A 14,062-nucleotide genomic window follows, 5' to 3' on the forward strand; every position below is an offset into this window, starting at 1 on the left:
CCAGAGGCCAGCAGATCATGTGAAAATATAATTTTGGTGTCATTCTCAAAACTTTTGGCCATGACTGTAGTCCTGTTCCTAAATTGTAGGCTTTTATAATATACATATATTTTAGTTAACATACTCTGTCCATTGAGAATGAAGGATGCAACCATCTCACTCTCCAGATTAGAAGGGGCCCTCTAAAAAAACACACCCACCAGGCTAGTATTTATATATTCTTCTTCATAAACCCCATTAAATACACATCCATATAAAGTATGTATTATTACTGCTTTTGCTTCTAAGACTGTGGACAAGAGATCTATTGAATGCTAGTGTTTGTGCCAGGTTTAGAAGTTATCTCCTGTCCATAGTGATTGGCCCCGCAGTAATGATGAGAACAGCGCTCTGAAAAGCCCTGTCTGAATGGAGCACATGGTGCACTTGCTCAACCTACACGCCAATCAGACAGGGCTTTTCAAAGCCCCATTCTCTAGATTGTAGGTGTCCCAGCTATCAGGAAGTTATCCTCTATCTTCTGGATAGGGAAGAACTTCAAAACTTTGGATTAACCCTTTAAGCTTTGTTTATACTGGTGTTTTAGACTACTTTTACATCATGTTGTGAACCCCTCACTTTTAGGGGTTTGTTAGAAAACAGTTTTCTGCTTTTCTATTATATAATTTGATTTAGATTTAGTGATTCATACAGCTGTTACTATATGCCCATGGAAATATATCCTTACTATGTGTGACTAAATTTGTTTCATACACTTATTGGCAAATGTCCTGTAACTGTGATAACTGAAAAAGGTGAGTTACTGCCAGTGTGATACTAATTTATATGTATTTTTTTCCAGCTTGAAGAGGAGAGATCCGTATTAAATAATCAGCTGCTAGAGATGAAAAAAAGGTATTTTCAATGTTCCCATTATTCTAGTTATGTCCGATTACCCTGTACAGCTTGCCTGAATAATATTGTGACAGAATGAGGGTGCGCATTCATATCTTAAAGAGGGTGTAAACTGTCTCACTGGCAGATGTTAACCAGGCCTTTTGGAAATTATTTATTTTTTATTTTTTGGGGTAAATTATATGCAGGTGCTGTATTGAAGGAGAAACAGCGGGCTTGTTCAGACGAGTGTTTTACATCCGTATGTTCTCCGTATGCAAAACGGATAACATACAGGCAGCACACTTACCACTGCAAATCAGTGTTGTTCACGTGAGCCGTGTTTTCACACTGATGATCTGCATGTAAAAAAATTGCAGCATGCTTAAGTCGGATCCAATTTGTAGATCAGATTGCCAATGGGTGCGTAAAAAATAAAGTATTCTATACAGACACCATATATATGGCATCTGCTTTTTGTGGATGCTCTTCAATTAAAATAGAAACCTGTTTTTGATCTTATAATTTGTTTATGTTGATGTATAAAAATGGAAGCCAATCTGATGTTCAACAAATGTAAAAAACCCAGACTTACGAATGTTGTTGAAATACAAAACAAAATATGGTCTGTATTTAATGCAAAAAACCTTATTTGATATCTTCATCCAAATTTGGCCTAAGGCTCTCTAAACATTTGCATTGTTTTCTTTAAAGGGAACCTGTCACTTGAAAAAACACTATTAACTTGCAGATATGGGGTTAATCTGCAAGTTAATAGAGCTCTGAACCTGCCTGGCACCCGCGCTTAGACCCTCGCTGCCGGGGGAAATTAACTTTTTTCCTCCCAGCAGCGTTCAGTCATGGGGGTGGCTCCTGCGTGGGTTCAGTCACTTCTCTGTGTATAGAGAGTGGCAGCTGTACCCACGTCCCCAACACTGACAGTCAGCCTTGATGCTTAGCCTGCTCTCAGTCATTGCCGGGGTTACAGCCACCGATCTCTGCACGCAGCAGTGACCCATGCCGCCGCCGTCCCCGTGACTGAAACTCGAACGTTTCCTGGAGGAATAAGGTTCATTCCCTCTCAGCAGCGGGGGTCTAAGTGCGGGTGCTAGGCACGTTCAGAACGCTATTAACCTGCTGATTAACCCCATATCTGCAGCTTAAAAGCGTTTTTTCACGTGATGGGTTCCATTAAATTAATTTTTTGACAGAGTATCATAATGCTATCCTGTTCATAAAAAACTATACAACCCAAAGTAAGAGAGCTGGGGGAACAAGAAACTGATCATAATAGCCAGGTCATTACAGATCACTAAGATTTGTAACAGATTAATCAGGTCTGTCATCTCTCATTACTCTAAATCCTGCTCTTTTTGTTAAATGGGTTCTTTGGTTTGACCAGCGCTTACTTATTAGACGGGTCCCTTGACTATAAACTGTTCACAAAGTACTGCCGAGCCTAGCCTCACAATGCTCCGCTGTAATTTGCAGGAAAATCTGACCGTAATTGTTGATTTCCCTCCAGTGCCACCACAGGGAAAGTAAAGAAGCTTTATAAGGTGTCTATTTGTTAATGGATCTCCTGGGTAATGTAGAATAGTACAGATGCTCCAGATTAAGAGTCAATGTTCGTAACCGCTGTTTAAAAGGGCCAGGAGTGTTCACTCAGAATTCCATTAAAGGAGTTCTGCCCTTTCAGAAAATCTTAAACCTCAGCTGCAGTTTATTAAACAAAAAACAGAGTGTCTGAAAATGAGCTTTCTAAACCGTACTGTGTGCTTCGAAAACCCCTTTAAAAACGTCATTAAAAGTACGGTGTATGTTCACTCCAGTTTTCCTGGCGATGCAAGGGGAAGTAGCCACTGGAAATGTTACGTCGAAGTGAAAATTACCTAGTGGACAATTATCATTTTGCCTAATGGCAAAATGTCTGATTTTTACGGTTTCTGTTTCATCTTGCCAGTGAGACTCACATTCTTACATTCAGAATCTACTTCATAGAAAACTTTGCATGGTAAATTGGCTAATACCGTCTAAGTACATAAATAATTCGAGCTCAATATGTCTGAACATACTGACCTACCAATTTTGCTATTTTGTTAGCTGCTAATGCTTTTTTTTACATTTAAATTTGTTTGCGCTTTCATTTTCATTGAATAGCTTTGCACTAAGTAAAATGCTTCTTCCATGGCACATATTGAATAGAAATACAGCAAGCCTAGACAGAAGGTTTACTTTGACTGATTTCTGTAGCTTGCTATCATTTACCAACTACTGAACATAAAGCGGCTCCATATATATAGGTCACTTTTGTCAACGTTAAGCTTAATGGGGTGAAATGAGAGCGAAAATATGGTTTGCTTCTATTTCCCCAAGAAACAGCACTAATGTCCATGGGCTGTGTATGGTCTGATGCAATGATTGAAACGGCCCATGGTGTGGTTCTGTGGTGAATAGTAGATCCCCATTTGCTAATCCTGTTTAGCTTTCTTGGATCCCTGCTGCTTTCAAGTTACTGCAGAAATGGGGCTGTTGTCTTCCACAAGCAGAGGCTACACTTATGCAGTTACTCTCTTGAAATAATGGCAGTGCTCTTTCTACAACTGTAAAATTCCCTTCATGCTCAATGGTAGCTTGCCCATATTTTCTTATGTCTCCAATCACTCCAATCCAGAAGAGCTGAGGCTGAGTGTACGCTAGTTCATAAGCCTCGGGTATGATAGATAACACCAGATTTATTTTACAGTTGACATATCCATGCCACTGTTGGAGTAACCAGTTAAGTTTCCAGTGTGGCAAGTCTAAATTGACCATAACCCTTCTGTGGTTTAGACATTTTTAAGTTAAAAAATATTTTTCAAACAGTGTAGTTTATTCCTAGTGTAGGTTTGTGCAGCCATGGACATTTTTGTCCGTATGGACAGTTGTCCCAACTGTTTTTCCTGAACTCTGCTTTACTTTGTTCTATTAAAGGGAATGTGTCAGCTGGTTTTTGCTATGTATGAGGTAGTGGTTAAAACACAGAATTCAATGATGTATCACATTGTTTACTTACAGTGAAGGTTTTATCATTAGGAGATTATCATTGCTATGACTAGCTGGAACACAGGCACTCATCAGACTCCGCCCCCTCCTGTGATAAGCTGCTTACTGTCTATACACAATGTACATAGAGAGCCTGGTGTTGGTGGGATTAGCTTTCTCAGCTCTACTACATTTCTAAATGTAAAAACTGTGTCAGAACTTCTACACCCAGTCAAACAAGTGATAGATTGTCGGATTCAGGGTCTCCTTCCCTACATCATGCTTTTTAGATGAGGTAGCAAAAACCTGCTGACAGATTCCTTTTACATGTTCTCTTAGGTATTCTCAAGTTGCTTAATGGGGAGATTGCAAAGTGTTTGTTGAAACAAGCAACTTTGCAATATAGTTATTAAAAATTCCCTCCGTTCTCAAGAAGTACTGTCTGTTGTCTAGGTTAGTGGCCAACTCTGCAGTCTATCAGCAGTGGCCGGTTTCCTAGGCAAGGAGCATAGCGCTTACAAGCTTTGTGGTATAGAGCTTGTAAGCGCTGCTCTGAAGATACACTTCCCCCTACGTTCCAACTATGGTGCAGAGGCAAGGCTGACTCTGCTTGCAGGATGGGAGAGATCACAGTGATAACGCTGCTGGTCCAAACTGTCAATCAAAAGCACACCAATCCCCAGCAAGCCGGAATCCTGGATTCAAGGTGTCTGTGTGCTGCAGAAGAGCAATCATAAAACAACACTTAAGTTGGCCCTACTTGGCCAGATGCCAGTTACATAGTCTGCTTATAGATGACGATCCTTCCATCCTACGAGAAAAGGGAACAATCAATGGCTCAGTAATCTATAAATTTGTAAATACTCCTTCTAAGTCAAAGTTTCTGCATGATCCAATGCCTCTGGTTACACAGGTCGTACAGTGGTGAAAAGGAAATATTTGCTAGAGAAAAAAATATCTCTATTTTATCTTTTAATATTTGCTCCATGTTTTAGATGACCATCACTATATCACTGGGGGAGGGGGGGTGAAACTTTTGAGACCCCTACCAATCAGCAGATTGAAGGGGCCTCGGGTCTCTGGTGAGGACAGTGTTTCCTTCATTGTTTTGCTCTCTCATTTAAGTGGAATAGACTTACCTTTAATACTAGGCAAAATCTCTACTAATAGTACCAAACCATGCCAATTAAAATATAAAGGGGATACTGCGCCTGTCATGGCTACCAGCCCTTCAAAAAAGCCATATAGATCATGTGTTGCTCTTACACCACTATGGGCACTTCCAAGTAACCCATGTTATATAAAACATGCCTTCTTTTCACTGTTGGCCTACATTAAGAGAATTGTAAGTTTCTAAGTTCTCTTCAAAGCTGATCTGTCACTAGATTTCCGAACACAAACTGCGTAATGTACAGCTGCAGCTGTCAGTCAGGCCGGGTAGAGCTAGACTGAATACACTTGGACTCGTGAGCGATTTCATTCTGTAGCTAGATCCCTAAAATGCTCCTCTTAATATCAGGATTATACAGTCATTCTGAGATGGATTTTTAAACAAAATACACCAGTGTCAACTGGCCTAAGGGATCCATTTAATAATGTATATAGATTGTGTTGTTAAACCTGTTTACAGACCCACTTTAATAAAATAGCGATAAATGTTTAAATCATACTTGTCTGCTATCCTAGATTGTCCAAGACTAACACAAAATTGGAGTGGCCTCTTGGACTCTGCAGAGCAGACATATCCTTAACGCAGAGTGCATACTACATACTTATAGTTCCCATTAACTTCAATGTATTTTGCAAGTCCCCACAGGAGACAGAATTTTTTAATGAAACATATGTATATGCTTGCAGTATTTTTATTTCAGGCTCTTGGTTGGGAATATTGTTTGCAGTACAACTTTAACGGACCACTTTGTTAGTGGGGTGACACTGATGATGCTATCATTATGGTGACATAACCTGTACTTATGTGCACCCCAATGTATGTCTCCCCCAGAGTGAGCCCTAAAAGTAGACCAGTATGCTCTAAAGAGAATTTTTCATCAGATTCATGCTGCCCGAACCAAAGAATCCGTCTGGCTGCACGGTTACCGCCAGGCATGTTACACTCTGTAAGGAAGTGTTTGAGAGTAAACATACTTTGAAAAGTTGGCTGGGGACTGTGCATCTTGACTGATTAGTCCGATACGGTCCCTAGAGAGCTTCTCTTTTTGCTACCTATGACTAATAGGTCTCTCCATATGTACACACATAGGGAGAGACTTGTCAGTCAACTGCAGTGCGGCGAAGAGAAGCAGACCGTGGACAGCATTGGATTAATCAGCCAAGATACATAGTCCGAGGCTGACTTTTCAAATTATGTTTACTCTGAAACGCTGCACCCTGTCAGAGTGAAACATGACTGGATGTAATCGTGCAGCCCATTTCTGATTCTTTCTGCTGGTGGTTTGTTTGACCAGCATGAATCCAGTGACAGATTGTCTTTAAGAAAAAAAAAAAAGTGTTATTATGGTTGCCCAAATAATGTTATACTTGTGAGTTAATTTAGATCCACTAAAAACTCCCAAAAGGGGGTGAAAAGAAAGCACTTTCTGGAGTGACGTGATGCATGTCGGGATGACTTACAGCCATTCTGTTTCAGTCTGACTCCTGGTCTTGTAGCATAACGGGCAGTATGTCATATGATCCCTTTCAAGATGCTAACTCGCTGGGATGGATTATGCTACTCAAAATTTTCTTTTAAATCCCCATTTGACTTTTTTTGAGTAGTTTGGTGGATGCAGTTACACTTACCAGTATAACTATATTGGGGCATTACACTTATACCCTCATTTATGGATTTGTAAATGGTGTGTATTTATGTGCAACTGAGTATTTTCCGATCAACTTTGTATGATTCCTTTAAACCTATGAATTCTCACTTTTTGTGGCACAGACATCATCTTATCAGGTCTTTCCTATTCCTGAAATGAAATTAAATCTTTGTGGATTGCAAACTGTCCTGCTGTGTTCCAGCTTGCGCTGCTAATCAATGCTCATCCCATTCCTTTCTCCCTTTCTACTTTTGCTTCCTTTGCTATATCTGTGTGTCTTTAATGGTAAGACTGAAGAAAGTCTATCCACGTTACAACAAATAGTCTTATTTTTATTTTTTTTTTTTTTATTTCATATACTTTTTTATAGTACAGCATTGTTGTACGTATTTTGGCTGCATATGTCCTAAAGTGTCTTGCTTTTTGTTTTTGTAAAAAGAAAATTAAACTTAAATTATTTTTTCAACAAAAGGGAAAATTTCACTTTTTCTTCCTGTATATCACATTTTTTTCTACTCCTGTTTCTAACATGTGGTCTTTGTTATCTTGCATTTTTAAGCTTACCCAGTAATACAGTAAGGTACATGTTTCATTACTGAATGTTTGAGTAATAAGAGAAGAATCAGTGATCTGTTAGAGTAGGTTTATGCTATTGAAAGCATGCTGAGAGCTGTAGTCTTAACACTCGGTTACATACTTAAAGGGTTATTCCCATCTTCATAGATAGATATTGTCAGCGAGTGCTTGTAAAAATAAGGATTTTGCTATTTAATGCCTAATTGAAATTTGCAGCCTTTTAAGTATATATTTAACACTTTTTCTTTTGTTTTCAGCTGGCTGCCTAGGAAACCGACCACCGCTGCTCTGTGCCGAAGCTAGCCAAGATCAGGCGGTTACGGCACACTACAGCTGATCAGCGTCACAACAGTGCTTACAAGCTTGATAAAAAAATAGTTGCCAACACAGTTTGTTTTACTGCCTAGCAGTGTTGGTCGGTCTCCAAGGCAACAAGTTGTAAAGAAAAGAGTGCTTACAAGCTTGATAAAAAATAGTTGCCAGCACAGTTTGTTTTACTGCCTAGCAGTGTTGGTCGGTCTCCAAGGCAACAAGTTGTAAAGAAAAGAAAAATTTCAAAAACGTCTGAAAATGTTAATAACCAGTAAATTGCAAAATTGCTTGTATTTACAAGCACTATCTGACAATACACTTATGAAGATGGGAATGACCCTTTAAATAGTGATCAGATGTTTGACTACCTGGCAATGTAAAATTAAAATCTAAATATATGAGAACCATCTGAATGCTTTTTACTTGAAAGTTAATTTAAAATAAGCAATTAATTTTCTTGGAATTATAAACAAAGTTGTTTTTTATTATAGCCAAATTTAAAAACAGAGTCAACGGAGTCTCTTGGAAAACTGAATGTATCTATCACCAGATAAACACTTTACTTTTAGTGCATCCAAAATATTTATAGATTTTTTTTTTTTTAATCCTGTAGTATATTGCGTATTTGCCACATCTGCAGACTTGCAAACGCTGCTCTGAAACTCTCTGTATGCTGCCAGCTTCAGTTTCCCTGCACCCTTCTGGTACTGAAGAGGCAAAAAAAAAAAAAACACAACACAACCTCTGCTTGCTGCCTGGTAGAGCACCCAGTTCAGGCCAGCGGCTCAGCCATGCCACTGGTCTGAGCTGGAACAATCCTCTGGAACGCACCACCAATGGGCAAGCAGAAGGCAGGGGAGCGATAGTGAGACTAACCCTTTAAGAGTTCCCTCAAAGATGGCTGTCAACTACATAATGGAAATAAAGTAATTTATAAGGGTCCATGAGGGATTATAGTCGTGGTAAAAAATAAATAGATCTTGTGAATTACAGAGCTGCAATAACAAAGTACCACCTTCCACTTGAGCACAATGGCAAAAGATAAAACATAATAAAGGAGATGTATCAACATTAAAATAATAGCTTTAGATATACAGTACAGACCAAAAGTTTGGACACACCTCATTTAAAGATTTTTCTGTATTTTCATGACTATGAAAATTGTACATTCACACTGAAGGCATCAAAACTATGAATTAACACATGTGGAATTATATACTTAACAAAAAAGTGTGAAACAACTGAAAATATGTCTTATATTCTAGGTTCTTGAAAGTAGCCACCTTTTGCTTTGATGACTGCTTTGCACACTCTTGGCATTCTCTTGATGAGCTTCAAGAGGTAGTCACCGGAAATGGTTTTCACTTCACAGGTGTGCCCTGTCAGGTTTAATAAGTGGGATTTCTTGCCTTATAAATGGGGTTGGGACCATCAGTTGTGTTGTGCAGAAGTCAGGTGGATACACAGCTGATAGTCCTACTGAATAGACTGTTAGAATTTGTATTATGGCAAGAAAAAAGGAGCTAAATAAAGAAAAACGAGTGGCCATCATTACTTTAAGAAGTGAAGGTCAGTCAGTCCGAAAAATTGGGAAAACTTTGAAAGTGTCCCCAAGTGCAGTTGCAAAAACCATCAAGCGCTACAAAGAAACTGGCTCACATGATGACCGCCCCAGGAAACGAAGACCAAGAGTCACCTCTGCTTCTGAGGATAAGTTTATCCGAGTCACCAGCCTCAGAAATCGCAGGTTAACAGCCGCTCAGATTAGAGACCAGGTCAATGCCGCACAGAGTTCTAGCAGCAGACACATCTCTACAACAACTGTTAAGAGGAGACTTTGTGCAGCAGGCCTTCATGGTAAAATAGCTGTTAGGAAACCACTGCTAAGGACAGGCAACAAGCAGAAGAGACTTGTTTGGGCTAAAGAACACAAGGAATGGACATTAAAGCAGTGGAAATCTGTGCTTTGGTCTGATGAGTCCAAATTTGAGATCTTTGGTTCAAACCACCGTGTCTTTGTGCGACGCAGAAAAGGTGAACGGATGGACTCTACATGCCTGGTTCCCACCGTGAAGCATGGAGGAGGAGGTGTGATGGTGTGGGGGTGCTTTGCCGGTGACACTGTTGGGGATTTATTCAAAATTGAAGGCATACTGAACCAGCATGGCTACCACAGCATCTTGCAGCGGCATGCTATTCCATCCGGTTTGCGTTTAGTTGGACCATCATTTATTTTTCAACAGGACAATGACCTCAAACACACCTCCAGGCTGTGTAAGGGCTATTTGATCAAGAAGGAGAGTGATGGGGTGCTACGCCAGATGATTTGGCCTCCACAGTCACCAGACCTGAACCCAATCGAGATGGTTTGGGGTGAGCTGGACCGCAGAGTGAAGGCGAAAGGGCCAACAAGTGCTAAGCATCTCTGGGAACTCCTTCAAGATTGTTGGAAGACCATTTCCGGTGACTACCTCTTGAAGCTCATCAAGAGAATGCCAAGAATGTGCAAAGCAGTCATCAAAGCAAAAGGTGGCTACTTTGAAGAACCTAGAATATAAGACATATTTTCAGTTGTTTCACACTTTTTTGTTAAGTATATAATTGCACATGTGTTAATTCATAGTTTTGATGCCTTCAGTGTGAATGTACAATTTTCATAGTCATGAAAATACAGAAAAATCTTTACATGAGAAGGTGTGTCCAAACTTTTGGTCTGTACTGTATATAAAGGCTCAAAAGGTTTGCCCGTTTAAGACTTTATATAGCACATCTATAGGACTTTCTGGGACCCTTTACATATTGGTAAAATCCTTCAATCGACCTTGTGAGATGGACTAGGTTGAGAAATGAGTACACGTCTGTGTCTCTCTCCATTCCTGTCTACTGGAGTTTGGAAAACACTATGCAATATGTATTGGCTATTTCTGCAACAACCTTAGACTTGATTGGAGAGCGACTTGGTCATCTCCCCATTCAATCTCCTCATGGATGTGGTGGCCAGTGGACTACCTTAATAGATGGCTTTGGGGCCCTAAAATGCTAATGTTGTGTATGGATTCTTTAAAAGGGTTTTCCTAGCAAATACTTTTATTAATTATCCATAGGTAATGAATGGATAGTTGATAGGGATTGCACCACTAGAATGGGGTCCCCCAAGTCTTCTGTTTCTTCTCACCCCAGGACCACAGTGTGAAGGGTGTTGCATACTGCCTCTCCTTATAGTCTGTGGTTTATGGCAACATGTTTTGGGATCTTGTAATCAGAGAGATCAGGTGGTGGCATCCGCTTGTACCAGTAATTTCCTTCTTAGTTTACCTTACAGATTTCATGAAATGAAAGGTTTTATCTGGTGACAGAAAACCTTCAAAAATTGATTTAAGCTGATATTAATAGTAGTTTGTGCTATTCCCTGGAAAGTATATTATATCCTATATTAGCATAAAACACTGCATAGTGCTCCACTTTTTTCTTCCATTTTAGTTTTAGATACTGCACTTGGTTTCGTGTGTTAACGAGTCATTAGTATGTTCTGCTTCTTTTAGCTTTGTTTGAAACTGCATTGTGTTTCTGTGTTGGAAGCCGAAGGTCTTGAGATTTCTATTCTGATTTTGTAATCCCAATAGTAAAGGCATCTAGGCACATGAACAATCATAATTTATAGTTTCTAGAGGAAAAAAATTAGAAGATCAGACTATTCATATGCACAATTAGCAATTTTTTATGTTCTCATCATGCTGAATTTTCTTTTCAACTAGCAGAATAATTAAAATAAATCCTATGCAATGTAACTAGCAATACAGAGACCTCCCTCTCACAGTAAGATACTTGGGAATTACTTAAACATGTTGTAGACTTGTAAACTGACTATTGTAGGGTGCAGTGGTTTATAACACTATTGTATAGGACCATCAGATCCTTCCATCATCATACCCAATGCTTTGCATGCCTATTGTGCCGTAAAGCTGTGCATGTTATATGTGGCCTGGTAACTTCTGATAGACTTCCACCAAAACAAAGCTGAGTGGAAAAAAAAAAAGTAAATGTTTTAAAATTCAGGCATTTTTTACATAAACAATGCATTCTTTAGAATGCATGGGCTGTTCTTGAGCTATATGAAATAGACCTATTCCCATTATTATTACCCTGAAACAGTAATCATATTCTCTAATCAAGCAGTATAGCATTATTTGTGACCATGTGACTTGGCTGTAGTGTATCATATTCATTAATGCTGTTGCCACCCTTTTAGACTTGTGATTTTCCTGACAAATCAGGAATCTCATTATTTCATGGACCACTATATTGATTACAATTTTAAAGGGATTTTGTGAGCTCCAGGAATGTACTTACATTTTCTTAAAAGCTCACTAAATGATTAGAGATGAAAAGTGAGTGTCAACCAATGAGATTCCTGTTCCCTCTCACAGACCTGTCCCTATTTACATCTGCCTTCATGTTTCTCAAATGTGAGATATAATTTATTGTCTTCAGACAACACAGAGCTGCTTCTAAGGAGACCTTTCTACAGTTCTGTTGCTCATGAGACACTGCACTATCTGCTGCCCAGCATGAGAAACGTAATCCCTTCAGAGACAGTATAGATGAGAGAAATGTCCTGTACATGGGGGAGGAGAAGATGAGCGAGAACCAGCTGTTCATAGTACAGGAGTGAAGTGCCGTATCTTATTACATGAAAATCCCTTTAATTGTTGTACATATGAACATCAGCACAAGTTCTTTGCTAGCGTCTAATTTACAATCCAGCAGTTTGCAGCACTAATCTGGATGGCAGAAGTGCTGGCTCATTGACAACTTAAAGGGGACAGATCTCCAGATCAAAAGTGGGCATTTTTTTGGTCTTATTTTACTCCCTCTGCTCCCCTAAATAAGCCGCCATCTTTTTTTTTTTAAATCCGTCATACAGTTCCTGAAATGTGAGCCTTTTTATGCAGAGGGAATTTTTGTGGTCTTTAAAAGGGGGGTGGTGCTTACAGGGTAATAATGAAGAGCAGCCGAAAGGTACGACCCCAGAGAATCCTGAGAGCCGCACCCCTTTTGTAAAGACTGTAAAAAATAGCACTAAATAAAAAGGCCATATCTCTGGAACCACATGGTGTATTAAAAAAAATTAAATACTCGAGGGGAGGAGTGGGAATAAAATGAGAGCAAATACTGGATTTTTTTTTTATTCTGGAGCCAGGTTCTCTTTTTAAAGCGATTGTCCAGGACTATTTATTTATTTTTTTACTATGGACCTTAAACCTAACAGGAAGGTAGTTGCTAACAGAGGCTATTACCAGCCTTTTCTACCTGGCACTGGCTCAGAGCTTTCACGGACTGCTTTTGCCAGTGATACATCTGCTCCACGTCAACAGAGCAGCTCTTCTACTTCTGGGCTGCTCTGTTGATGGGGCGTGACTGCTGACGCTATGCTTATTGACAGCCGGCTACCCGCAGTTAGGTAGTCACGCCCAGTCAACAGACTAGTGCGGAAGAGAAGTCGTTGCCCTATCAACGTGAGGTCAGCGGAAGCCGCTGTAGCACCGGCTCGAGTGCTCTGTGACCGCTATGTGCCGACAGAGATTGGTGCCGGGTACAGCTGGCAGGTAGTTAGCAACTACCTTCTTTTTAGTTCTTAGGCTCGTAGTAAAAATATTAAATGGTCCTGGATATCCCCTTTAAATGAAATATGCTGTTACGTTAGCCACATGATGCATACTGCCTGACTGTATCACCTCTAACTTAAAACCAGTGGTACCTTATTCTCGAGGAGAATCACAAAATATGCTATATAATGCTGGGTATAGAATTAAACTGCTTAAATCTTTTCCTTTTATCTTGAGTATACAGTTTATCTGGTAATTTTTGTCATGGAATTATTTCATATGCTTTCTAAAACAGTCCAGAGGTTGTATAGGATGCCTGTATTTAACACTTGCTAGGATGTATATTCCATTTAATGGAAATTCTTACCAAAATTCTCTCATCAATCCAATATTTATGTTAATGGGTATGTTCACCTTTGAACTTCACTTCACTTTACATAGCTATAATATTTGAATAACTTGATAAATACCATGCATTACTGATATTGTTCTGATCCTAAGTAACTGCCTGTAGTCTCCTGTTCAGCTCTGCAGTTTGCAGAATTATGAATGCAGCTGGGATTTTCCAGGATTCCTCACTGGCTCAATGTCTGTTCAGAGCTTGCTATGGAAATCTGAATCTCAGCGGTGTTCTGTAGTATTTGTACCCGGCACCATAAAGTAACCTGTTACAAAGCAAGTGGATCCAGCAGAAAGGGAACGTATCAGTCCTTTATTTATACACTTTATAGACAAAAGTATTGGGACAGCTACACATTACACTTATAGGAGCTTTTATGACATCACATTGTAAATACATAGACCTTAATACGGAGTTGGTCCCTCTTCTGCAGGTTTAACAACTTCCACATT

The 14,062-nt window shown here is 39.5% G+C and overlaps 1 protein-coding gene across 9 annotated transcripts in view; it reads left to right on the top strand.

Moving 5' to 3' along the window:
* The window catches only part of CLIP1 (CAP-Gly domain containing linker protein 1), a 121,783-nt gene that overhangs the window by 95,060 nt on the left and 12,661 nt on the right, over nucleotides 1-14,062 (top strand). For 5 of the 9 annotated variants that reach the window (XM_073676241.1, XM_073676242.1, XM_073676248.1 and 2 more), the window contains 2 exons: nucleotides 842-894; nucleotides 7,276-7,296. In XM_073676241.1, coding sequence (XP_073532342.1) covers nucleotides 842-894; nucleotides 7,276-7,296 — 74 coding nt within the window. The remainder of the gene's footprint in view (nucleotides 1-841; nucleotides 895-7,275; nucleotides 7,297-14,062) is intronic. The other 4 variants (XM_073676243.1, XM_073676244.1, XM_073676247.1 and 1 more) reach the window with 1 other exon arrangement.

Source organism: Phyllobates terribilis, unplaced genomic scaffold (assembly GCF_046119375.1).
Source record: "Phyllobates terribilis strain yellow unplaced genomic scaffold, ASM4611937v1 Scaffold_1__5_contigs__length_1240528914, whole genome shotgun sequence".
Classification (NCBI taxonomy): domain Eukaryota; kingdom Metazoa; phylum Chordata; class Amphibia; order Anura; family Dendrobatidae; genus Phyllobates; species Phyllobates terribilis.